Source organism: Mus musculus, chromosome 19 (assembly GCF_000001635.26).
Source record: "Mus musculus strain C57BL/6J chromosome 19, GRCm38.p6 C57BL/6J".
NCBI lineage: Eukaryota > Metazoa > Chordata > Mammalia > Rodentia > Muridae > Mus > Mus musculus.
The window spans coordinates 45476630-45503345 of NC_000085.6; the positions used below are offsets into that span (position 1 = coordinate 45476630).

Genomic DNA, 26716 nt, shown 5'->3' on the forward strand with positions numbered 1-26716 from the left:
TAGGAATCTCAGTGTAGAAAGAAAACAGAAGGGAGCCATGTTTCCTTCTAGTTCCAAAGAAGCAAGATGGGGGAAAGTGTATGGATTAGTCAGATTCCTTTATTATTTAAAAGCATCAGTTTCTGTTATTTGTACCCCCACTCTCCAAGCTCCCTAAAAATGTATTTTGGGTAGCATTAACAAGATGTTCTTAGCTAGGTAAGCCTACAAATGTCAAAATTAAACCCTTTGCCTTGGAAGTTTAGTATTACATGAATATATGTATTCACATATACTGTGTGTTTGTGTCCAGGACAAATCCCTGCAATGTTATCTCACTGAAGAACCTTTTGCAGAGTTCTGCCGTATGCTATAGTAAAGCACTGCTTACTGAAAGGGGTTCAGCCCAGCTTGTTTGCTTGACTTACTGTACTGGACTGCCTACATGGTATCGAATTCTAAAATGCACTGTGGATATCTGGAGTATTAGGATTACCAATTAAGTTTGTTGAAAACTTACATTAATTACAAGTACAATGTTAGTTAAAATATACCTGTATTATTCTTACAGAAATAGCTCAGGTTCCTAGTTAATAGTATTTCTGTTTTATAAAAAATATTAGAGAACATATTTGAAGTACACTTTCTTATTGATTGCTGTATGTAGTCACAGACTGAGGTTTTTATTCGTACGAGGTAAGGGAGGTAGAGAATCTTTACAGATGTCAGTTAATAGATGCATTTTCATGCTTCTGACTGTATGAAATGTTCCCTGCTTTCTTATGCCAGCCCATCCCTTCATTGCTACATGATTTGTGTCAAAACCACACTTTCAGAATAGGCCCAGGATTCTCCAGAATACCCTGTTGCTGTGGGTATTATCACAATAAATATTTACTTTCTGTATAAACATTTCCTTCTAGTGGAGCAATGGTGCCTTGTTTGACTAGAGCTACATCAATAAACTGCAGTGCCTCTAATAAAGCCACTCCGCGTCTGGGTTTAACTAATGGCTGATTTTCATGACTTTGACAGTGAGCTGTGTGCGTTATTTTCTCCTGATATTGTAAAAATAATGAGAGCAAATTAGAACAATCAGTTTACACAGATAGCTCCTGATTGGAGGCGATGGGCAATATGGCAGCAGGTAATCCATCTTCAGGCTCCTGTCACATTAACTTCAGCCGTGTGAAAAGATCAGGTGGGGTAAGCAGGGATCCTGCCCAATTGGAACACAGAAATTAATGAGAAGAGCATTGTTCTGTGATCAACCTTTTAATTAGCAAGAGCAGAAACAGAGGGCATGGTGAAGACAGCACCTCAGCTGCACAGTGCCAGGCACAGTTTCTGGAGGCCGAGAAAGCTGTGTGTAGTTGCTGCCCCTCTCCTGCTGTGTGGGCATGGCGATTCTGCCCCAGAGCTCCATTACAGATTTTAAGAAGTGCCCCCTCCTTTCCAAAGTAATGCCACAAATACAGTCAAATGTATTAATAATCTATAAGCTCTAATTCTTTGGGGATTATTTAGGGTTTTGATTGCTAGTACTTTCTTTGGTATTGTATTCTGGGTTTTACAGTTTGATTAAAACAAAAACAAACAAATAAAATGAGTAACCATAGGAATTAGATTCTATGAAGTTCTGCCCTGACAGCCCCCCTACCTCATTCCTTCATTGTGGAGTGTTTCACTGCAAGTAACACAAGGGTTTTATGGATTGGAGGATTCTGTCACTTTGAGTTATTTAAAAGAGGAGCAAACTCCAGGCAGCAAGCCGTGGCATATTGAAATTGGGTTCCTTTCCTGGTTCTGTTTATTAGGGAATTTGCTGTTTTGTTTGTATATTTCTTGTGCCATTGGCTTCTCAATGTTGGCACTGTGTTATTTCAATTTATGTAATTGAGAATTGAATATCAATCAAGTATGATGTTTATGGAAGGAAGAGGGGGATAAAAGAAAATCTATGAACCTAAAAGCTGATTGATTCATTTAAAGCTCAGTTATAATAATGTCGTAACCTTGTTAATCATTCTTATAATAGAACATTTGTGTAGCACAATGGAAGATATTAACGAGAGAAACTTTTAGCCAAATGAGCATGTGCCTATTTCGATTTATTTATTTTTTATTTTATGTGTATGAGTGGTTTTCTGCATGTATGTATGTGTACCATATGTGTGCCTGGTGCCCTTGGAAGTCAGAAGGGGGAGATGGATCCCTTGGAACTTGAGTTATGGATGGTTGTGAACCATCATGTGGGTGCTGGGAACCGAACTCAAGTCCTGAAAGACCACTGAACTGTCCCTCCAGCCCAAGTATGTGTTTTTTATATCCTTTGGGAAAGTATAGGATGACAAAGCACTTCACAATGTTCTAGTCTTCACCCTTTAAAAGTAATGGCTTACTGTAAAAGCCATTTAATGCATGCTATGTGATGGATTCAAATGTATAGAAACTAAGCTTTATTTCTTGATTTGAACAATTAATTGGCTTAAGCATTATTAAATGGGTTAATACAATTTGATTATATATACCTATCTGAGTTTATAATTGGTAGGTTAAAAAAAGCTATACTATACTCTAAAATATTGAGATTCTGTAGAAGACAATCTTTTCTCATCATAGCTAATAGGACTTGTTCAATCATTTACAACGATTATAGATTATATCATTTCTATAACTCATTAGGCCTATAGCTGTAAGATAGACACTCTAAGGCCCTAGTACTATGCTTTCATGTAAAACAGAAAACAAAGGCACTTCATGTCTGACCTCCGTCTCCCCTCAAAATACTTAATACAGTCAGAGCAGAATTTTAATTAATGGTGAGCCTTGACTGAAATTTGTATAAGCCATTTTTAGGATCAATGACATGATGGCAGATAGTGTCCAGGAGTCTCCAGATGCATACTTCAATATATTGAATTTGTTGCTCATATTAATATTTTTAAAGCCCACTCTATTCCTTAATGTGGAAGAGGGATTTTTATTCTTAAAGCTATCATGGGTTCTCATGGATATTGGCAGAAAAATACATTCTCCTTTCTGTGCGTTTTAAGGTTTCAGAAGCCTGGGTTCATAAGCTCTCCATGAATCATGTTTTGGTCACATGGTGGAAGAAGGTCATTTACAAGTTTCTGAAACCTGAGCCCTTCATTTGGACCTTCCCAAGCCCATGAGCTCAGGACCCACACATGTAAAATGTTATTCTCGTACTGTGACTTCAGCTTGTAAATGCTTTTCCAGTCTAGGACCGGCTCCTTTAAGGATTTAGCGCTGTTATCCTTCCTTCATGAGAATCGGGAGCTCATCTGTCCTGGAAGTCTGCTGATACTCAGCTCGTCTCCAGAAAGATGCCTTCTGCCATCAGGGACTAGGGCTCTGTCTTGTAGGTTTTTATTGTTTATACTAGGAATTTTATAAATGTCCCTTCTAAGTAGGTAAGGAACTCCCTTTGACCTCCTAGAAGAGCAAAGTACCCAGCCATCTTAAATTCTTCCCACCCCAGCATAACCCATGGCTCAGCCTTGAGAAATTGTCCTTAGTCCTTAGGAACTTACCCAGTTCCTGCTTGTTTCAGGTGCTTATGCAGGAGATGGGTGGACCTGTGAGGCTATTAGTTAGGGTCCTACACTCACACAGCAACTGCCTTCATTCCTTGATAAAACTCAGGTTTGATTTTGAAACACACTGGCTATGTGGCCCAGCCTAGCCTGGAACTCAGCCCTTCTTCCTTCACTTCCCAAGTGCTCGTATCGCAGATATGAGAGGTGTGCACCCCACACCTAGCACCTTGTGAAGATTTAAATGTCCATTTTGTTTCTATGCACCCCATTCCCACACTCAGTAATAGAGATTTATTCAGTACATGGTACGTGCTAGGCAAATGTGGGCCCCCAACTCAAATGTTCTTTTTCCTATAATTTCAGTCTTCTTTCTACTCAAAAGTTTGAGGAAAAGCAAATACATTAATGTGGTTTTGAGGCTCTGCCTTTAAGTCCTGCAGGACTAGCTATGCATTATCAGTTTCAAATGCAAACCTGATGATGAACCCTGAAGCTTAGAGGACTTGGCCACCACCCCACCCCACCCCCAGTCTTTAAGTTAAAGAAACAAGATTTCAGTTGAGATTTCTCTGAACTCAAAATTCTTGCTCACTAGAATGCTTTTCAATAGTATATTGAGGCCTCATGTATTCTCCAACCAGTCCGCTGCCCTTTAGAATTTTTCTCCATTTGATTTCTACTTTGACATCTAGCACCGGCTCTTCTCACCTTCCTGCTGCCCCTCCCCTTTACTGCTTATTCAGTATCTGCATTCAGAAAACTCAGCACTTGAGGTTACCCATTCAGGGATTCTGTTAGTGCTAGCTGCTTAGTCAGTAATGCATAACAACCACTTACCTGACGAGCAGTATATGGGACTTGAGAGGGACTCTGGTGACCTCATACCTCATGTTCTGCATAGAGAATGAGTGGGGCCCAGTAAACAAGCAGCTCAGACTGGTGACTCACATCTTAGTAGTTGTTTTAAAAGTTACTCTGGGGCTGGAGAGATGGCCTGGTGGCTAAGAGCACTTGTTCTTGCAGAGGATCCAGGTTTAATTTGTACGGGGTAGACCACAACGGTGCACAGCTCCAGGGAATCTGATGCCCACGGTTAGACATGTACATGGTGCAGATACCCATGCATGCACATCACTCATAAACAACTCATAAAAGTTGTTCTGGAATACAGCTCTTCAAAGTATAAGCAGGCATTGTTATGTTAGTCTTTATACCAAAACCTCTTTCCCCACTTAAACTTAGTTATTAATTTTGACAATTGAAAGCATAACCTCTGGGGCTGACGAGACAGCTTACCAGGTAAAGGTGCTCGCTGCCCAGCTTGACAGTCCTGAGTAGTGTCCCCCACAGACTCCATGGAAGGAGAGAACTGAATCCTGTAAATTTTTTTCATCTTCACACACAGGCTGTGTCATATGCACGCATGGACATGTATGTACACACTTGTGCACATGCATAGTAAATAAGTTAATATAAAAAAAAAGGCCAAAAACCATTGCTCTTTAAGGCTTCAAAGCTCTGGTTTTTCTATCTTCTTTTTAGTAAATAGTTTTGTTTCTATTTGTGCTTCTAGATTACAAAGGTTGCTGGTTATGTACACATAGTATCTGAGGGTATCAGAATTTAGTTAGACTGGGAAATCTTCTCTCTCAGAAGAAGAGGCTAGCATAAGGACGAATGCTTAGAGAGGCCATGAAAATTTTTTTTACAAATGTCAATGCTGAGTCTGCGGGTATGACTGTCTACGCATTCATTCTCTGGGAAAGAATAGGAGTTTTTGACAGGTAATTGTTATGTGAATTTCCTGTACAGATTTATAAGGCCACACAAGAAGCTCTTGCTCACAAAAGAACTGAAATGATGAGACCCAGGGATGCTAAAGTAGTTCTAGAAGATGGAACATAAATTTAACAGTGTTCTTCAAACATCACTTCAGATTTAAGCCATACTTTCCTAGAAATATCAATGAGCATAAGAAATTTAATTATACTATTTTTTTTAGATATAAGAGGGAGGCAAAAGAGAAGAACTATAGGGAGAGAGCCATGTTTAAGAAGGAGTGTTTCCTACAGTGTTAACTATGGAGTCTGTAGCGTGACTCTGTAATGGAATATCATGGCAGGGGGTATAATACTGTAAATAAGATGAATGTGCCACTTGTGGATTAATGGGCAACCTAAAGAGTAGCTTTATTTACATCAGTGTGTGAGGTTCATTTTCAGTTTGCATTTTTTTCTTACTCTTGGGTTTGGAGTTATTATCAACCTGACAGTTTAATTATCGACCTTAAAAATCAGTTTCCTGGATATCACTGGCATTGCCCACCCCACCCCCCGCCCTCCCCCTCTCCCTCCTCTTCCTCCTCCTCCTCCTCTTCATCCTCCTCACCATTCTCCTCCTCCTCCTCCCTCCTCCTCTTCCCTCCTCCTCCTCATTGTTTTCGAATAAAGGTCTCAGTCTGTAACCCAGGCTAGCCTAGATCCTGAAGTGCTTCAGTTCGCCTCCCTGAGGAGAGGTTAATGGTTTTTTGCCTCCAGTGACATTGCTTTACCATTCATTTTGTAATACCACCATGCTCGGGGGGGTTGGGGTTTGTTTGGTTGGGCTGGGCTGGGCTTTTGGTTTGGTTTTGGTGATTGATTGATTGATTGATTGATTGGTTGATTGATTGCTTTTTGCTGAAGTTTATGCCCTGTCACTACCAGGTGGTCGGGGTGGTGTTGTAGTTGTTGTTTGCTTGTTCACTGTTTATTAGTGCTTTTCAAGTTGTTTCTTAGTGACCTGGGTGACTTTTTAGACTTACGAATGACAAGTTAATAATAAGATGAGAAATCTTGGTAGGAGAAAAATGTTTTCTTCAATCTTGACTTATGTTGTTTTTAAAAATTAACTCTGTGTCATTTCATACTTTAAAGCTGATAGATGAGAAATTTTCTTTAAATTTTTCCCTAGATAATAACTTAGGGCAAAGAAATGATTTCTGAAATGTATTAACTCCATGAAACAAAGCTTTTGTTTTACATTTTGTCCTGATTAGTAAACTATTAAAATTATGTGTATCCAGATTACAATGTTTCATTTACAGTGACATAGTTTTCTATATTAAATGATTTTATTACTACTACCTTTTCATTGGTTGTTTAGGTGGTCATTGGCTACAAACATAATGCCATTATTTAGTGCTTTTGAAACTTCTAAAGCTTGAGACTCAAACTGTTAGCTACTTTCTGCTTTGCCTCCACTGAAGATGTATAAAATGAGTTATTTCATTTATATAGTCAGCCTATCATTTATTAATTTTTGGTTTTGTTTTTTTTTGGTGTTAGTACTTAGTCTTGTTTATTAATTTTTGTTTTAAGTTTTAGTTTTTGTTTTAAGCCTTTCTTAGTTTTTCTGTTTGTTTTAAACAATGTCTCACTCTGTACCCAGGCTGGCTTGGAATTTGCTGTGTGGTCTAAGCTGAGCTCAAACTCTGAACATTGTGCCTCTCAGGCCGCTGCATTCTGGGATTTCAAGCATGAGTCACTATGCCTGGCTCATGTGTTACCTATAAAAGCTGGGTTTATGGAAGACAAACCCTATAGCTTACTTAGGATTATTTTTCTTTTGTTCGAAGTAGAGTCTCACATTATTTGTTGAGTTTCATTGGCTTGGAATGAAATGTCATGAATTAGATTTTTTACATTTTCTTTGTGTGTTTGTTTGCAGAGTATGTTCAAGTACATTCCTGTGTATGGAGTTCAGAGAACAACTCACAGATGTGGGTGTTCTCCCTCCATTCTGTGAGACCACATCTGGTTCATGAGGTTTGGCGGCAAGTGCCTTTACCCACTGAGCCAGCACGTCATCCCAAATTTGTTTTTAAAGAACTAGGTTGGAAACCCTTTTGTACTACTGTTGACTGGGTGTGTAATGCATCACACTTCTACCTAAAGATTTTACACACGTTTGTCCTGCTGTGCACTTGGTCAACTTTAATTCTGATCAGGCATAGAAGACACCACAGAGCATGAATTTTAATTCAGACAATCTAGAAGCATGGCCCTGTGCTTTCAACCACTGTTTACGTGTGTTAGTGCATAGAAGACTAAAGCAGATGCTGCAGAAGCGGAGGATTATCTAAAAGGTTGCCTGTGTGGTGTTGGCTAAATGTTGAAGTAACTGTCAAAGTAGCGAAGTGGAGATGGTGGCAGTGTGTGAGTTGGGTCTAGAAAAATCACCCCACAGCAGCGCATCTGAAGCTCCTTGTTCTCTTCAGCATTCTGTATTGGATGATAAAAATTTTAAACCCCTCAATTAGCAACCACGCAAAACCACAAGTGTTTATTGAACCTTGTAATCTCCTCTTGTTGTCGGTTAGGATTTTCTTCCAGGCTTTGATTGTGTGTAATAAAACTGTTGCTTAATTAATGCCAGAATTCTGAAGCCTTTGGTTGCTACAAAAGAGAGCGAAATGGCTAAACCAAGAGGCAGCATCCACTAGCTTTTCTGTCGTGTTCATTTAGAGCTGTCACTCTTGTTCTAGTTGATGATAGAGCTCCCAGCAGACACAGGTGAATTGAAAGGAAGCTGTAGTGACTCCTGTCTGAGGAAGGCGCCGTTGTGATTGAGGCTCTATCGGTTGATGAAGAACTGCTTCAGCTGATATTTCACTCCTGGTTTGATCTGCCTTTGGAATCACTGTGGCCATGTTAATGTGACCAAACTAAGGTGGCTTTATGGAATGTGAAGAAAAGACTGATGTCTACCATATACAGGCTTGGTGCCAGGACATGAGCGAGGAGTCACACAGGCTGCTATTCATCTTTTCAAATAATAAAAGTAAAATGGTAAAAATGTACTTTAGAAAATTGCTAAACTTCCTTCATCACAAATATACTACTCTGTCACACACACATACACATAATACTTCCTTCAGTTTCCTTCTCTGTCTCCGTCCCCAGCCCCCCCCCCTTTTTTTGCAAGGTTCTCAGTGTGTAGCCCTGACTAGTCTGTAAATTATGCAGTTTCCTGCCTCAGCCTCCTGAGTGCAGAGATCACACTACTGCATTAGCTTCATTTACTTTTGAAAGGAATTTTTATACTTAAAAAAAAAAAAAGAAAATGCTAATGAGGGCTAAGGGCCGACTCATCTTGGTAAAGAACTCAAGCATGAGACCTGAAGTTTAGATCCTCAAGACCCACATCAATTCCGGTGGTGTCGGGGACCCCTGTGATATGCTAGCAAACAAAGATGGGTTCTTTGGAGCTAGCTCACTTTACTAGACAAATAGGTGAGCTGTGGATTCAAACTGAGAAAGCTCAGTAAGAAAGGTGTAGAGAGATGGAGAAAGACACCAAGGGCCCCCTCTGGCCTCCACTCACATGTGCTCACTCACTGCTCGCACTGCTCATGCAGGGAGGGAAAGGGGGAGGGGGGCTGGTGAGATGGCTCAGTAGGTAAAGGTACTTGTTATAGTACTGAATGACCTAAGTCCCCAGGTTCCACACTGTAGGAGAGAGCTGCCTTCCACAGGTGGTCCTCTGACCTCCACACGTGCCCCCAACACACACAAAACAAATCAACAAATAGACAAATAAATAAATAAAGAGGGTCATTTTTAAAACAGCTAAAGCTTGTTTCATATCATTATTCAAAAAATTCTTAATTTTCTGAATGCAAGCTATAGGATAGTCCCCATTAGTCTTCCTTAATGAATTTACCTTTAAGAAAACTGTATTTTTTTTCATTCCTCATGGTTCAAGGAACTTATTATCTGATGTTATATGTGTATTGATTTTTGACAAGAATTTTAGTAAGCAGTGTTTCTTGCAGTGTGTGGGGTTGAAATTCAGCAGTGAAAAATGACCCCTTTGCTTCTGGCTGCTTTCCCAGAAGGACTATATAGATACATGCTACAGTTGTTGAACTTTCAGCATTGGCCCAAGTTCTATGTAGATTGTGTAGGATTACAATATTGTGTCTAAACTATACTTTGTGATGACACTCAAGCATGAAGTAGACTTTGTTGGGTAGAGTCATTGATACAGTCATAATTCTCACTGGCTGAGGTCCCAGTGACGAAAGGAGTTTTCAAAGACATGGGAAAGAACCTAGACGCAGTAGGCTGGTAGTTCAGTAGCCTCTGTTGTCCAGGGGTTCAGTAAATGCTAGTGAAGGCTTGTCTTAGAGTGGGTGGAATTGGGTTAAATGTTTGCAGCCACATCTTGCGGTTGTCCTCCACCAAAGAGCAAGGTCCTCCCAGCCCTGACCTACTTTACTCCTGCAACCCTGTGGGCTCAGTGGCTATGCAGCCAGCAGCGCAGATGAGACGGGGAGATGGGGAGATGTTTCTAGTAGGAAGTGCTTTTAGTAGCATGTTTCTTTGTTGGTAGAATATAATGTTGCCACAAATCATGAATAAATATTCCAAATTCTCTCATATTATAGCAGTTATAACCATTTTTAAGCCTCCTTTGTAAGTAGATATTTCTCTCCTGGCTTTCTGTACTGTGAACTTTACAAAACTGGTATAAGCAGCCTATTAATTATTCATATGATAGCAACAATTAAAGCAAATTAAAAATAAAAATCACCATATTGCATTTAACTGTGGGCAGCACCAAATTGTGTCAGCTCTGTAAGGGCCTGCGGTGTTGCCTTAGTTAAGAGTGCTAGAGGGAGCTCTAACCTTGCTCAGAGCATGTGGGAACCATTGTCTGTGAGTGGCCACAGGGTCACAATAGGAGATAGAATCTCAGGCTCTTTTGTAGTAAAATTAAAAAAAAAAATTTTTTTATTTTTATTTTTTAGTTTAATGACTCCTTTCTTTATATCAGAAAATAATGGTTAGGACAGTCTATCAAGAACCAGACGATTGTGTGAATATAATCTAGTGATGCTAGGAGTTTCTGGAGTTGATGAGTTTCTTCAAAGTGAACAGGCCTGGGTGACAGCAGTCTAGCTGTTTGAGAGGGAACCTAACAGCCCACCCCTGCCCCAAGTCAGCTACTGCCCTCCTGGGGATAACATAACCCTCACCTCCGGCTCCTTATCTTAGCTCTGCCTGGCTCTGAAACACAGAGCATGCAGCCCTTACAGTATGTGGTCAGTTGGGCAAAAAATATTTAAGAATCATCCACGTTGTTGCAGGTAATTGCAGTCTGTATATACCCATTGGTAATATTTCACAGTAGATGTTTCTTACCATTTATATATTTCACTGTAGGCAATCATTTGGGTTTCTTTCAGCTTTTGATAATTAAAAAAAAACACTCACAGGTATGATTTCATGAATATGTAGATGAAATACATTCACATGTATATGAAACTAGGAAAGAAACTAGAAACTGCTGGCCTCAGAGGATGAGAGAGCCTTTGTCCTCTACCCTGCCAGCCAGTGCTTAGCGTTGCCTGGCCTTTTTTTTTTTTTTTTTTTTTTTTTTACTGTAGCATTCTGTTTTTTGAGACAGAGTTTCTCTGTGTAGCCCTGGCTGTCCTGGAACTCACTGTAGACCAGGCTGGTCTCAAACTCAGAAATCCACCTGCCTCTGCCTCCCAGATGCGGGGATTAAAGGCATGCGTCACCATGCCCGGCTTTACTGTAGCATTCTGGAAGAGGATAGAAATATCGCCTATCGTGGGTGTGGGTAAGAGAGGGGGGTAGTTTTATGGTAGTTCTTCCATCTCACACACACCCCTGCACCCCCAGCCCAGTGATTGAGATTAAAGCCAGGAGAACAGGCAGTAAGCATCCACACTGAGCCCTGTGTCTCTACTCAGGCTTTGTTTTTATAGTGTGTCTCCCTCAACTTTCTCCCCAGAAAGAAACTTAGAAACTATGTAGCCGTTTCTAAGTATGTAGTTCAGTAGCAGTAAGGACATTAATATCATCAGTACATTTTGTTTTTAATTCTTTTCTTTGTTAAGAACATATATGCTGTTATCTATGTGTGTGCACATAACCTGTTATTATATCAACCCTCAGGAACAAGTGGTGTTAAGTCTTTGGGGTTAAAGAAGAAGAAAAGGGGGAGATTGAGTGAAGGGCTTGCTAAGGTCACCCAGTTCATAGTTGACACTGGACCTGATCTTGAGCCACTCTGAGACTCTTCAATCCTAACTGTAAAACAGTCCAGTCTTTTGCTTCCTCCATAGTGTGCCCTGGTTCCATGATGTTAGTCTAAAAATCCTCTCCAAAATGTCTTAATCTTTTTTTACCTGCTTGGGTTTTTTTCTTTGGTTCTTTGAGCCAGTACCTCACTGCATAGCTAAGGGTGGCCTGTAACTTGAAACAATCCTCCTGCCTCAGTCTTCCAAGTGCTGAGATTACAGGCATGAACATACATGTCTTGATCACTAGCCTGTCTTCTTACTGCTGCTGTCCTGGTCAGCCCACTGTCCAGCCTTTCTTACTTAAAACACAGGCCCACTGGATTGTTCATTACCAAAAACACTGCTGTCAGCCAGCATAGTGCTTACCTCTAATGCTAGCACTCAGGAGGCAAAGGCAGGATCTCTTCTGAGTTGGAGGCCAGCCTGGTCTACATAGTGAGTTCCAGGACAGCCAGGGCTAGAGAGAGACCCTGTCTCGAGATGATAATGGTGATGATGAGGTTTTAAGTGCTTCTCTCATAGAAGCAGGTGCCTGTTTCTAATGTCCAGTGAAACTTAATTTCTCCAAATGGAAACCCAGGCCCAGTGTGTGTCCTCTTTGTTTGTTAGAGTGGCAGTGTGTCACCCCAACTGTGGGCGTGTTGATAACCTTCAGAGTCCAAAAGAAAATCATCTAGTACAACAAGCTATTAAAAGGACAGAGAGCAATCACTGTCTGACATGAATGATATTGAACTCTTGATAATAAAGCCGTAGGGGGTTCATACCTGTTGGTAGACTTTGTGCAGTCCTACTACTTGGATTTTGCCAGTAAATAAAACCAGTTGGTGTATAGCATTTCTTTTGCCTCTATGTGTCAAGTAAAGGAACTTTTAGTAGAGATAAGCATTCATTTACTGATGGTTTTCTAGAAAACCTTTTATTAAATCCTGGCAAGGAGGAGGGTGGTACACAAGCAGCAAGAATGCAGATGCAGAGGGGGGTGGGGGGGTGGAGTGAGGAGGCGGGGCAGAGTGAGGCGGGGCAGCGTGAGGAGGCAGGTTTCTCCCAGCCCCATCCTAGGGTCTCCCATAGTGCCAGGGTGTTTGGAAATGTTGAGCTGACATAGGTCTTCCTTCTTTTTGGAGGTTTAGTTTTGACTCTTAACTGAAGACTTAATATTTTTAAGCTTAAAAAATTATTTTTTTCTTTGTACAGGTGAGTTTCACTCTGCAGCCCAGGTAGATCTCAAAAAGATTATACAGGTTGGGCTTGAATTCAAACCTTCCTGCCTCCCCTTCCCAAGTGTTGGAGTTATAGGCCTCAAGCCATCATGCCCAGCTTGTGGTCATTCTTTAAATTTGTTACATGCAAACGTTGAAGCCAGTCTTAGAAAGTAGGTAAGCTTGTCAGTTTTCTTGTAGGCAAAGCATTGACACACTGACAGTCAGTGGCTAACACAGGCAGCCATGCCACACGACAGTCAGGGTTAACACAGGCAGCCATGGGGGGGCTTCATCTATTTTGTCCCAGGATGCTCTCAAAAAGCGATAGCCACTCCTTATATGTTTGGACTAAAAATTGAGCTTTGCCACCTATTTTTGTGCTGCTACTATATAGATTCAAAGGATTTATCTCTGTCCTCCAAGGCTTAAAGTCTGCTTTGAAAGTAAGAGTTTCTGCATATAGTTGAAAAACCAAAAGGTTCCATTAATAAAGTGGTAAGGTAATTATAACCAACAGTGTGAGGTTGCTGTTCTTTCACGAGAAAGCCATGCTTATCATTAGTCCTTCTTAGGGTCTCTCCTTAAATACTTTTATGTATGTTTTCTCACTTTTATCTTAACGTTAGTGCTTCCAACAAAGTAGAGTGTCACTGTTTGTAGATAAGGAGCTTGAAGCCCAGAAAGGCTAACTAGTTTACCCAGGATTATCACCAAGTAAGAGGGGAGCTGTAGTGCAATCAGATCAAGGCCTCATTGTGACTTGGTTATAGTTACAGCATTCTAAATACATAAACATAACTCGTGCAGACGGTCATCAGGGCTAGCTTCAGTTGATGCTCATGGTCGTGCTGTGTACGGAAACCTCTTGGCTACACAAAAGGTGTTTACAGCCCAGCGCTGGTCTCCAGCTCCTGCCCGGCCATTTACTTGAGAGTAATTTGATTATTAAAAAGAAGAACCAGACCTGTGTTCTAGAAACCCCATACAGCTTATATAACAGCTGCATTTTGAAATTTAGTCTGAACTTTGCTAATTTATGTGAGTTTGAGCAAGTTATTCTGATCACCTCTCCTTAAAAAAAAAAAACAGATGCTGCATCCAAAGTAAAGCCTTTCCTGGATAAATTAAGAAAACAATTACCGACGTATTCCAGAGAGAAATGTCTTTAGTCCCTCGATGCTCTAAGGGTTATTAAAGTTTTACCTGCAGATAACCAAGACTTCCAGAAGTTACAAGTCATTTACTTCCTTCACTGCGCTGAGAGGCCTGCACCCTGCCTCTTAGGATTATTTCTTGCTGCATTTAACATGCATTAACAAGCGTTTGGAAAGAGTTGAATTTCTTCTAGAAAGCTGAGTTGGCTTCTTGAAAGCCTGCCCCCCCCCCCACCCTCAAAGTCAGGCTTTAGATTAAGAGCAAGTTATACCAAGTCACTGTCTGTCATAGACAAACGAAAAACCAAAACCCCAAGTGTCGCAGCATGAAGATGACAGGCTTCCTGCTTTGTGTAAACTGCCTTGCTTTCTCCTCATACACTTTGAGTTGTGTCCCTGCTTCTCACGGCAGGCAGGACCTTATGGCAGAACTTAACTTTCTGATGCTAAGGAAGGCAAGGACGTGAAGATGAAGCTGCAGAGAAGACTCCTAGTTTAAACTTCCAGCATCACCAAGGCTTTAGGATATTTGGTGGTATTAACATCACTTTACACCCAGAGGAGCAGCCTGCACCTCAGGAAGCTACAGAGAGGAATCGGCCAGACTCCAGACAATTGAGCTTTATTGCTCTGCCTGAGACATCAAATACCAGTATTCAAAATCCCCCTCCGTCCTGGTGTCTACTGTTCACCGTGTGGGAGAGGACTTCCTTGTCCACAGCGCATCCTGCTGCTCAAGAGCAGGAGGTGGTCATTCTAGATCCTTGTGCACTTGGTCAGGCCTATTTCCTTCTCCTCATCGGCTCTGTCTCTCTGTCCTCATTCCTTCTCCCTGCTCACCATCTCTCTGCCCTCCCAGTCTCTCCCCTAACCCTTCTGGCTCCTCCTCACCGGTCGGTCTCTGCTCTCTCACACGTGCACACCCACTTGAGCCCTCCATCTCATTTCTCCCAGTCACATTTAGACACTGTTCTTCACTCCATTCTTACCTCTCCCCCCCCCCTTTTTTTTTTGATGCCTCCCTCCTCATTCTCCACCTCCCTCCTTCCTGTTGCCCATTTCCCCTTTCCCTTTTCCTTTCCACAATCACCATGACCTAGCATTCTGTGTATTCCAAAGTCAGATCTTGACTTCTAAGGGTTCAACAAAGAAAATTGATTTTGCTTGTTCTAATTCATTTACAGCTAAGGAAAAAGTATCCTAGATGTCATAAAAACACCCTCCCTTCCCCACTTTCATCAAATAATCGACAAATAGTTTTTTTACTTTTTTTTTCATTTTATGTATATGAGTACACTGTTGCTGTCTTCAGACACCAGAAGAGGGCATGGGATTCCATTATAGATGGTTGTGAGCTACCATGTGGTTGCTGGGAATTGAACTCAGGACCTCTGGAAGAGCAGTCAGTACTCTTAGCCATTGAGTCACCTCTCCAGACCTTACTTTTTTGAAAGTTTCTTATTTATTTATTTATTTATTTATTTATTTATTTATTTATTTAATATGTGTTATGAGTGTTTTGCCAATGTGTGTGTCTGCACTATGTGCCTGTATGCACTATGTGCCTGTATACCTGGTATGTGCAGAAGTCAGAAGAGAACATCAGATCCCCTGAACTAAAGTTATGATGGTTGTAAGCCTCCATGTGGGTGCTGAGAACCAAGTCCAGGTCCTCTGTAAGAGCAGCAAGTGCTGTTATCATTGCTGTAGCTCCTAATTGTTCTTTTAACATAATAGAAAAATAATCTATAGACATTGTCTATTTCTAGTGAAAATTCTGGGCTTTGAAAACCGGTGTGTGCACAGGACCACATGCGCATGCTCATCCTCGGGAGGTTTTCAGGTGGGATCCCCAAGGATGGCTCCCCCTTCCTTAGCTTGGATTTAACCAAGTAGGCCAGGCTGTCTGGCCGAGGAGCCCCAGGAATATTCCTGTTTCTGCACATCTCCCCAACCGCCAATGTTGGAGATTATCAGTATTCACAATTTCTGGGGTTTTATTTTTATTTTGTGGTAATTTCTGAGGTTTGAATCCAGGTCCTTATGTTTATACAGCAAACACTTTACCCACTGAGCCATCTTCCCAGCCCTTAATCCCCAGATAGATTATATAATGAAAGTGAAAGCAAAACAGAATAATTAGATTTGATTCTCTAGCACTGAGGAATTTTGTTTGCTGCTTTAATGTTTAGTTTTCCAGAGTTTGTCAGCTTTCAAAATGGTGGTCTTTTGGATTGCAGCATTAAGCCTCTAGTGTATTGGTCTGTTGCAGCGCATAATTGGGAGCTAAATACAATTGCAAACATGAGGCTTAACCTCCCGACGTCCTTCGAGACCTTTCCTGATTATCTACTCCCCAAATTTAGTTCATACTGTTTCCTCTAATGCTTCTGTGTTACGAGTGGCCTTGACAATTTATATACACATGTATTTTTGTTCAGTCATTAGGTGGCAGGAACAGACATTAATGAATGCTAATTCTGTTATTTGATTGATGGGCTTTGAGATAGGGCCTCACTTTTAGCACAGGCTGGCCTCAAACTTGCAGTAATTCTCCAGTCTTTGCCTTTGCCTTTCGAGAGCTGGGCTAGCAGGCATGAGCCACCACACGCAGTTGCAGTGTTCCATGTCTATACCTCATTGTTAGTCCTTGTCTGTTGTCTTTTATAATGCTGGTTATAAAGACTGTGACTGCGCTGTGTACTGACCTTGCCCTCCGTCAACTGCTAAAATTCCAAGCTTATATTCAAATTCCCTAAAGAGAACTGTTCATCAGAAAATGTCTTCCTGGATTGGCTTGTCTTAGGTGTAGAAGATGAGTGCGAGGCTCAATGGAAGGCCCAGATCAGGCTGTTCCCAAGCTACACTTCACTCAAATTCATGAGATTAACGGGTGTAGTTAGTGCTTTTCTAGCTGCAGGGGTTTTGAAGAGATGGAGGAATTCTGTGGTTAATTGAATTCTTCAGGCATGGACCCATGGTCATCGAAAAAATTTGAGTGAGTAAAATTTCTGGGCCTTGCCCCTGTAGTTCTACAGTGTTTCAGAAGGCCAGAATTCTTTTAAGAGGACTATTGTGCCTGTTTGTGCTGCTTAAACATTTTGTATGATAAATGTGACATCTGCACAATGTATGTGGTCCCTGGTGCTGCCCCTCTCCCTGTGTTTTCTTCCTTACTTCCCAAGTTGGCAACACTTGTGCTGTTTTTCCATCTCATGAGCAAAGTTTTAACAGTACGCAGAAAGTTAACTGCCTGGAGTCTTTTAAATATAAGTAACACGCAACCAGTAATAAGCTGTCGGTTGTTTTTTTGCTGCCTGCAAAGAAACATAAACACAGCGCTCATTTCTGGCAGGTTTTTACTGTCAGAGTTTCTCCTATTATATTTATCTTACAATTTGCCAGGGGGTGAAGTTATTAAGTTTTAGCAGCAGCCATCGATCAAGTTCACAAGTTAACACGATAAAGGCTCTGTGCCGCTCCGATCCGGGGAAATGATGATCCTCACTCGGTAATTAACTAAATGAGAAAGTTAAATCTTACTTGAGAGCTGGGAGAGATGAAAGAGAGGTGTTTGTCAGTTTCTCAGTGGAAATTAGAAGCAGTTTTCTGCAATTCCCTAAGCTGCTGCTCTGTCATATTTTACATAAGCACTGGGACAACGGCTTGTAATTAGTGCTGTCATGGAGGATTTTTTTTTTGCTGAAGGATGTTGGAATAATTCATTAGATTATCAAGAAAGGCTTGTGTCCTGAAATGATTAGCACAGTGAAATTTAAACCATTAACGATAACAAGTTTAGAGCTCGCTGCAGTGCAGAGGCACCCGGGGTATGTCTGTGCCTATTTCAATCATTTCTTATAATTAAACATTATGTCCTTTTTTCCCCCTCACTAGGACACAACCAAAAAACCCTTTTAAGGTGGCACTGTCTACATCAGTGGGTTTGCCCGCCTCGGAGGTGTGTGTCGTTAGCGGCTGTAATAATAGTGCTGCAGTAAATTAGGCTGCAGTGAGTTCCTTGGTTTAGAACAAAAGAACCCCATCTCTGTGGAAGCTACAAAGTCGAATGCCAGAGACCACCAGAGACAAGAATTTTTAAATTTAAAAATGTTAAGTGGCTTTCTTGTCCCTTTAACTACAGTAAACATCAGGAAACTGTCAAAATGGCCTTGCTTTGACTTGGGTGAATTTTATGTATGGCTTTTCCTACCATCAGTGAATAGAAGATTGGCAAATGTCTAGTCTTTAAATAATCATATACAGTGAGATGCTGTGTGTTCATTTCCTCGTGAGTTTTATTTAAAAGCTTTGGAATGATCACAAGCTTTGTCTCGCTGGTTATTAGAAATCAGTCAGATTCTTAATGTGAACGTCCTCTCTGCTGACAAATCTGCCCCTTCCTGTCTTCTGCATTCACTAATCAGATGTGACATATTTATGAGTTCACCTAATATGTAATCATATTTAGTAGAAGCTGTTACAATATTAATACACTCAATCCACTGAGAGCCGAGGTGTTTACTTCGGTTGGGATGTGTACCCCAGTCTGTATATTCAGCGCTCTGCTTTCATGTGGGCTCTCATTCCCAATCCCAGTAACAAGAGAAAGGGCTATATTTTGGTCACAGGAAGCGATTGTCTTCTTATGAGCTAACAGTAGGAAGGTCGAAGGTCATGCTTGACTGTACTTTTGAGCATTTGTTACCTTCCTCTGCTTGTTCGGTTTGTGCCCAACCACTTCCAGTTTCTCATGAATTCCTTTCTAGAAACTTGCTCTGATGCTGTGGGCTTCTCTCCCTTGCTCCCATCCCTCCCTCTGGGGCTCCAGAACTGCTTTGAGCCCCTGTTCCACCATCTCCTTCCCTAGGCGTGCTCACTCGTCCCTGTCTCTCCAGACTGATCAAGTTGCAGACAGTTCCATTTCCCCTCAATCCAACCAAGACAACATTGACTCTTTTCTAAAAGGCACTTTAGGAAAGAAGCAAGTGAAAGACATCGAAAGTAAAAAGAATCATTGTTTTTAGATTCTTACTTAACAAAAACCTGACAGTAGCCTCTAGAGACTATAGTGTGGGCCTTCAAAAAGCTTTGCCTTTCTCCCTAGAACTGTGGCAAGCCAAACATGGTAGTTCATGCCTATATTCCCAGTACTCTGGTGGATGAGGCAGGAGGATCACAAATTCAAGTCCAGCTTGAGCTATACAACCAAAACCACACAAACAAAACAAATAAGAATTTGGCAAGTTTGGACTTGTTTCTCCTGGCCACAGGAGCAAGAACCTGTAACCCTGGTTCTGCTATTGTCCAGGTTAATGTATCAGTTCTTCCTCTGAGGAAGAAATAAATGGTTATATTCAAAGAAGTGTGTTTTATATATGGACTGTGGAAGCGGTACCCACCTTTAATTCGAGCATTTGGGAAGCAGAGACAGGTGGATCTCTGAATACAAGGCCAGCCTGGTCTAAGTAGTAAATTCCAGACCAACCAGGGCTACATAGTGAGACCCTTTCTCAAATGAATGAATGAATGAATGGGTGGGTGGATGAGTAGGTGGGTGGGTGGGTAAATGAATGAATATTCTAACCCACACTTCTTTCCTCCCCTCACCGTCTCTTTTTTCTCTTCCTACTCTTCCTACTTCTCTTCTCCCCACCTCCCATCTCTCTTGACAAGACTTAATAGCCTTGAAACTCTTGACTTCCAAGGTCCACTTCCTAAATGCTGTGACTACAACCATTGGCAACTACAACCACCCTTGAGACTGTAAACCTCCACTTGTTCTTTGTTCTGCCTCTCTGTGAGAATAACACCCCTTCCTAACACTTCCTGAGTAGCTTTTTTAATCCTTGCCACCATACTCACCTCTTCTTGGATTGTTGGTCTTCCTTCATCCTCACATCACCAGCTCCTGCTCTGTTCTCTGTGATTGAGCTGGTGTATTTCCATGGCACAGCAAATGGCATCACTCATGTTTGACTACTTCAGAACCTCCACGACTCTCATTTATTTATTCATTCATTCATTCATTCATTCATTCATTCATTCGTTTTTATTAGATATTTTCTTTATTTACATTTCAAATTTTATCCCCTTTCCCCATTTCCCCTCCAACCTCCCTCCCCTTCCCCCTCCCCCTGCTCACTAACCTGTCTACTCCTGTGCCCCTGTCCTAGCCTTCCCCTACACTGGGGCAGAGAGCCTTCGCAGGACCAAGGGCCTCTCCTCTTGTTGATATCTCACAAGACCATCCTCTGCTATATATGTGGCTTGAGCCATGGGTCCCTCCATGTGTACTCTTTGGTTGGATCTTTACCAACCCTACATCCAATAGAGGGCTAATATCCAATATATACAAAGAACTCAAGAAGTTAGACTCCAGAAATTCAAATAACCCTATTAAAAAATGTGGTACAGAGCTAAACAAAGAATTCTCAGCTGAGGAATACCGAATGGCTGAGAGAAGCACCTAAAGAAATGTTCAGCATCCTTAATCATCAGGGAAATGCAAATCAAAACAACCCTGAGATTCCACCTCACACCAGTCAGAATGGCTCAGATCAAAACTCAGGTGACAGCAGATGCTGGCGAGGATATGGAGAAAGAGGAACACTCATTCATTGCTGGTGGGATTGCAAGCTGGTACAACCACTCTGGAAATCAGTTTGGCTGTTCCTCAGAAAACTGAGCATAATACTACCTGAGGACCCAGCTATACCACTCCTGGGCATATGCACAGAAGATGCTCCAATATGTAATATGGCTCTCCTTTAAACGCGAGTGGATGTCCAGACTTTTTCCCATGGCCTTGAGCCCTCAGCAGGCTCTCATTTTTCACCACTTTACCTTTTGTTGGTTGCCCTGCAGCTGTGCATGTGACCCTCACTCTTTTCCCATCTGTCTTTCCGAGCTCCTCCCACTTTTGTTTTAAGATTCTAGCCTGGGTAGAACTTAGTCTTATGCCATCTCCGCTTAAATGCCCCTTCTGCGGATCTGCCTTCGCTCCCCAGCTAAGTCCAGCTGTTCACTCTGTGCTTTGCCTTATTCTTATTTTACTTTACGTCCATATCAGTTTCTCAGGGTAGTATATTTATTTTGTTTTTTCTCCCCGGCCTTCCCAGAGAAAGCAATGTGTGTTCTGTTCCCGTTCAGCGGTTACCGCTGCTAGCCTACCCTTCAGAGCACCCTACCACAGAGCCAGTCAGGTACTGAACAGCACTCAGGTTCCAGCCTTAATCAGAAGTCTAGCTCCGTCTCTTGTAGGTGAATTCTAATCCCCAGCACAGTTGGTGCTTGCTTTAATCTTAACTCAATACCTTATCTGAACCATTATTTCCCTCCACATACCATAGTCCCTGATGCTAGAGTCTCTCTCAAAGCCAGACAGAGTCCTTAGATATCTTTTATCATTTGCATCTCACTAGTCATCAACAGTCTCTTCATTTTGTCCTTATCCTCAAAATAATTAATTTTTTTAAGATTTTTTTAATTTCATTTATATGAGTATCACTGTTGCTGTCTTCAGACACAGCAGAAGAGAGCATCGGATCCCATTACAGATAATTGTGAACCACCATGTGGTAGTGCTAGGAAGAGCTCTTAACTACTGAACCATCTCTCCAGCCCCTCAAAATAATTCTTAATGGCGTCCTTTGTCCGAAACATTATTTCTCCACTTCCTCTACCCTCCCTGTTGGTTGATTACAGCAGGGTTTGCATGTAAGCTAGAAATGTGTTTCATTTCATAGTCCTGGTCATGATGTACTCCATGATGTTACTTTTACATGGTACACCTAGTAAAGTCCACACATGCCATATTATTGGCTAAGCCAGTTGATGTCTGTAAGAATATATTTTCCCTTCCTGGCCTAGGCAGCAGCTGCAGAGACATTCGTGGTCATTTTGAAAGCGGTATATATAATGTGTTTTCAGGGGTGAGGCCCTTAGCCTTTTAGGCCTAAACTGGAAGACAGAGCCACAAACACTTAACTCCTTTCATTTGGTGTGCTTGTCACCTGACAGTGTCATTCGAGTTTTGTCTGGAGACAACTGTTCATTGCAGAGAGAAAGGCAGAAGAGCTGCACAGGGCGACAGGAGGCTGCTGTTATCATTAAGCTGAGGCTGTTTGTCAGCTTTCCCGGACATTTGAACAGGATGCTTGAGTCATCAGGCTTTTGTTGGGAAAGCTGAATCAATTCTGCGGCCACAAGCAACCATTCTCGTCTCTCTCCTCATGCACTCCAATATACAACCTTCTGGTTGTTTTAATAATTGAACTTTTTCACTGTACCCTTGTGGATTTTTCAGTTTCTCAAATGGAAATTTTACTTCGTTTACTTCAGACATTTGTAGACAAATCTGTATGGGAAAATGGTCAAAGAAGAGACGGAACAACAAAGACCTGCAGGGATTTTTTATAAATGTAGTGTTAGTTATAAATGAAATTAATATCGTGGTGGCATTAAGTATTTGGTTCAATAAATGTTGTCAGTTGCATGCTATTGTAACAAGAAGATCCTATGGCCCCAGTGAACCCCCGTACCTTTCCCCAGCTGGTTTCCCTCCCACCCCCATGCAAAGAAGCCACTAATCTACTTTAGAAGTAAAGTTTAGATTCGCAGTTCCCAGAGTGGCATCTGAGTGGACTCATGGACTGGACGAGCTCACGCCTAGCTTCTGTAGTCATGTGTTCTGGAATCCATCCTTGTTTTGGGTTGCTAAGTGTTTCATTGTGTGCTTGCATTACGATTTACTATCGTTCTTCTCTTGATGGACTTGTGTCTTATGACACTGAAGGATTGTTATGAAGGCTGAAACAATAACATTAATGTATAGAATTGTGTTTTGTGCTTAGGAGATAAATATGGTAACGTCTATGTTTACCTCTATAAAACACTGTCAACTTATTTCCAAAGTAATTATATCATTTACCATTAGCAACTGTGATGTATGAGAGGCCAATTGTTCCAAATAGCCAGTCTTTTTCATTTCAGTTCATGTATAGTAATATCTCATGGCTGTAATTGATATAGTGATTTGAAATGTTGAACATCTTATTGTCTGATTACTAACATTCCAGAAGTTTATTTTTGATGGTGTATCCCATCTTTTGCCAGTTTATAAAAAACAAACAAAAACCCTGGTATATTCTTAATAAAGAAACAATTAGCATTATTCATCTCCTCATGATTGAGTCCTAAGACTTCTACATGTACTCTCAAATCTTTTGTTAAATACATTTATTGCAAATATTTCCCCCAGTTTCTAACGAAAATGGCTCAAAAGATAAATATGCTTGCTGTCAACCCTGAAAATCCAAGTTCCACAGGCCCACCCATCAAGACTCATGCAGTAGACTCCCAAAAGTTGTCTTCTGACCTCCATAAACACCATGCCAAGTACATACACACACACACACATACACACACATAAGCACATTCTGATTTATTTATTATTTTTATTTTTTAACAGATCTTGCCTGAGTTTATTTGTCAAAACAGCATAGGACACTGGTCATCTGCAGATAGTGTGTGGGGAGGTGTGTCACAGCAGTCCTTCTGTCTTCACACTGGCAGGAGCCTTTTCTATGGGGCCTTCACAGGGGCCTGAGCACCACTGGGAGCCTGGTCTGGAGCTGAAGCCTGGGCCTTAGCTGGAGCTTTGGCCCCTGCCTTGGCTTCGGTTGGCAGAGCCCACAACCCTTGGCCATGTAGCTTCATATCTGCTTCCGAAGCTTGGGGTGACGAAAGCCAGACGGCTGAGTTTGCGGCTGGGGCCCTTTGGCATCTTGGGCTTGATGGCCCGAGGCTTCACCAGGGCCTTGCTGGCCTCTGCGCACACACTCACTGCCTTTACATTGTTGGCCTGCATCTTCTTCAGGCCTTTCTTGTTGTGCTTCTTGGCAAAGAACATGCTCCTCAGGAACTTGGGATCAACCCCCTTAAGAGATTCGTAGCTTTGTGACCAGGGTTACTTGATGCCATTTCTGTCCCATTTGCGGGACTGGCTGTGTGTGGTGTGGTTCTTGGATTTGGCCGTGTCTGCACCGTAACCCGCGGCTCCCGCAGCTCCTAAGAGGGGAAGAGAAAGTCACATTATGATTTGTTCAATTTCTTTCTTTTATTAAGTCTGTTGCTTTTGCAACCTCTCTCAATTCTTTCCTTGGCCCAAGGGTACAAAGACTTCTACACTTTCTTCAAGAAGTTTCATAGGGCTTTTTGTTTTGTTTGTTTGTTTGTTTGTTTGTTTGTTTTGTTTTTTTGAGACAGGGTTTCTCTGTAGCCCTGGCTGTCCTGGAACTCACTTTGTAGACCAGGCTGACCTCAAACTCAGAAATCCTCCTGCCTCTGCCTCCCAGGTTCTGGGATTAAAGGCGTGCGCCACCACGCTCGCTCGGCAACATGGCAAGTTCTGACACACTCTTCATTGTTAGCTTATGGTTCTAGAGATGGGAAGGGTGACCCAGCATGGATGTGTTCTCAGTTCAGGTGTCATAAAGCTGAGATCAGTGTGTTAACCAGCCAAGTTCTCACCTAGAAGCTCCTGGGGAACTCCTCACCCCTTACTCTTGGTAGCAGACTACCCTTGTCATTACAGGAAAACCTAAAGGCTTTGATTGCCTCGGTGCTTCTCAGCAGCAGCTGTTCTTAGCACTTAGAGCTGGGTCAAATTCTCTCTGTCACTTGTCTACCTTCCTCCTCAGCACTCACCCTGGGGGGGAGGGAACAAAATAAATCTCTGGGGCCTGGAGAGATGGCTCAGTGGTTAAGAGTACTGATTGCTCTTCCAGAAGTCTTGAGTTCAATCCCAGCAACCACATGGTGGCTCACACCCATCTGGCATGGGATCTGATGTCCTCTTCTGATGTGTCTGAAGACAGCTACAGTGTACTCATATACATAAAATAAAAATTTTTTAAAGTATATCTCAAGAAAAAACCCTGAAAACCTCATATATTTAGATCTCACCTCTTGAGAAAAAATGTATAATTTTATATGACCAGCTTAGAACTCATAATGTAAGCCCAACTTGCAATCGTTCCTCAGCTTCCTGGGTGCTGGGATTACAGGTGTGCACTCCCAGTTTCAATTCTGTAACCTCTTTTAAGGTCAACTGATTGTGTCATTATTTTAAACCTAACAGCACCTACAATAGTGTTTGATCTAAGGGAAGGTATATGTATAATAGGATTCTTTTTAAGACTATGTCTGACTGCCCTGGAACTCACTATGTAGATAGGGCTGTCCCCAAACTCATAGAGATCCACAAGACTTGCCTGCACATCATATAGTGGCAGTCTTCATGCAATCATCTTAGAATTTTGCCTGCCGTAATAATTAATAATTTTGACTCCCTCTCTCTGTTCTTTTTTTACATTTTTATTTTTACATTTATTTATTATGTCTGAGTGTGCGCGCGCACACATTCTGCAGATCGTGTGTGGAGGTCAGAAAATAGCTCATAGGAATTGGTTCACTCTTTCCCATGTGGATTCCAAGGATTAAACTCTGGTCACCAGGCTGAGTGTCAAGTACCTTTACCTGCTAAGTCATCTCTCCAGTCCTTCTCTATGATTTTATTCTGCTTCTCTCAACAGTGCTACTTATATTATGAGTGATATGCACCTCTTCAAGGAGAATACACATTCCTTATGGTGCTCTGCTGGTTTTGTTCATTATTGTATTCCTAGCCCCTTTAACAGTGGTATATAAGTTGTGGACACTCAGTAAATATTTATCAAATGCCTTAGTTACTAAAAAGTATAGCCTTTAATTTTTTGATGACCAAGAAAATAGGATTTTTGGAAAGGAAATGTTAACTTGAGTTTATGAGTTATTAGACTTAATCTGCAAAGATACAATGAGGTCTGTAAATATTGGTTGGTCTTTCTTTGTGTGGAAAGCTTATTTGACAATTAAAAAAAAATCAGTGTAAACAACTGATTATCTACCTGTCCCTTAACTGCTATATACAAGAAAGAGCAAATTAAACTTTTTGCTTGCTAGTAATGATTATATATGCCCTGCTTCCAGTTTTTAATCTGTGCGTCACCATAGGTTAGGAATGTCTGTGAACTTGTAGAAAGGGATGCTTGGTCTCCCACAGTATACCTGATTTACCATCTTGCTCTGCTATTTGTAAGGCTTTCCACATGATCATGGTTCACAAATATCAAGTATAGTAAATGCAACAAGAATAATTCAGTTGCAAAGATACAAGTTAGCATGCAGACCAGAAGGTTTAGACTATTTCCCTCATTTCAGTGCTTACTATTAAATGTTTCTTTCAATCCCTCCCTTCTATAGGCCAAACTTGCCAATGGCACTTCCAGCATGATTGTGCCCAAGCAGCGGAAACTCTCAGCAAGCTATGAGAAGGAAAAGGAGCTGTGTGTCAAGTATTTTGAGCAGTGGTCAGAGTCTGATCAAGTGGAATTTGTAGAACACCTTATATCCCAAATGTGTCACTACCAGCATGGGCACATCAACTCCTACCTAAAACCTATGCTGCAGAGGGATTTCATAACTGCACTGCCAGGTATGTGCCCTTCCTGTAACGTCTTAGTTCATTTGCTACAGCAGTAGTGGAATTGGATCTTCAACCTTGCTCTCCCAGCCCTGCTTCTCCGTAACCTCAGTAGCCTCAGATTCACTGTGCAGCCAGGACAAGCCTCAAACTCAGCAGTCTTCTGTCTCAGCATTGAACGTGCTGGAAGGCCA

At 41.6% G+C, this 26716-nt stretch overlaps 1 protein-coding gene across 29 annotated transcripts in view; it reads left to right on the forward strand.

The window, feature by feature from the left end:
• Btrc (beta-transducin repeat containing protein) overlaps positions 1–26716 on the forward strand; it is a 169656-nt gene that overhangs the window by 112942 nt on the left and 29998 nt on the right. For 28 of the 29 annotated variants that reach the window (XM_030250714.1, XM_011247123.3, XM_011247119.3 and 25 more), the window contains one exon: positions 26303–26534. The exons of the other annotated variant lie outside the window; for it this stretch is intronic. In XM_030250714.1, coding sequence (XP_030106574.1) covers positions 26303–26534 — 232 coding nt within the window. The remainder of the gene's footprint in view (positions 1–26302; positions 26535–26716) is intronic. 29 annotated transcript variants of the gene reach the window in all.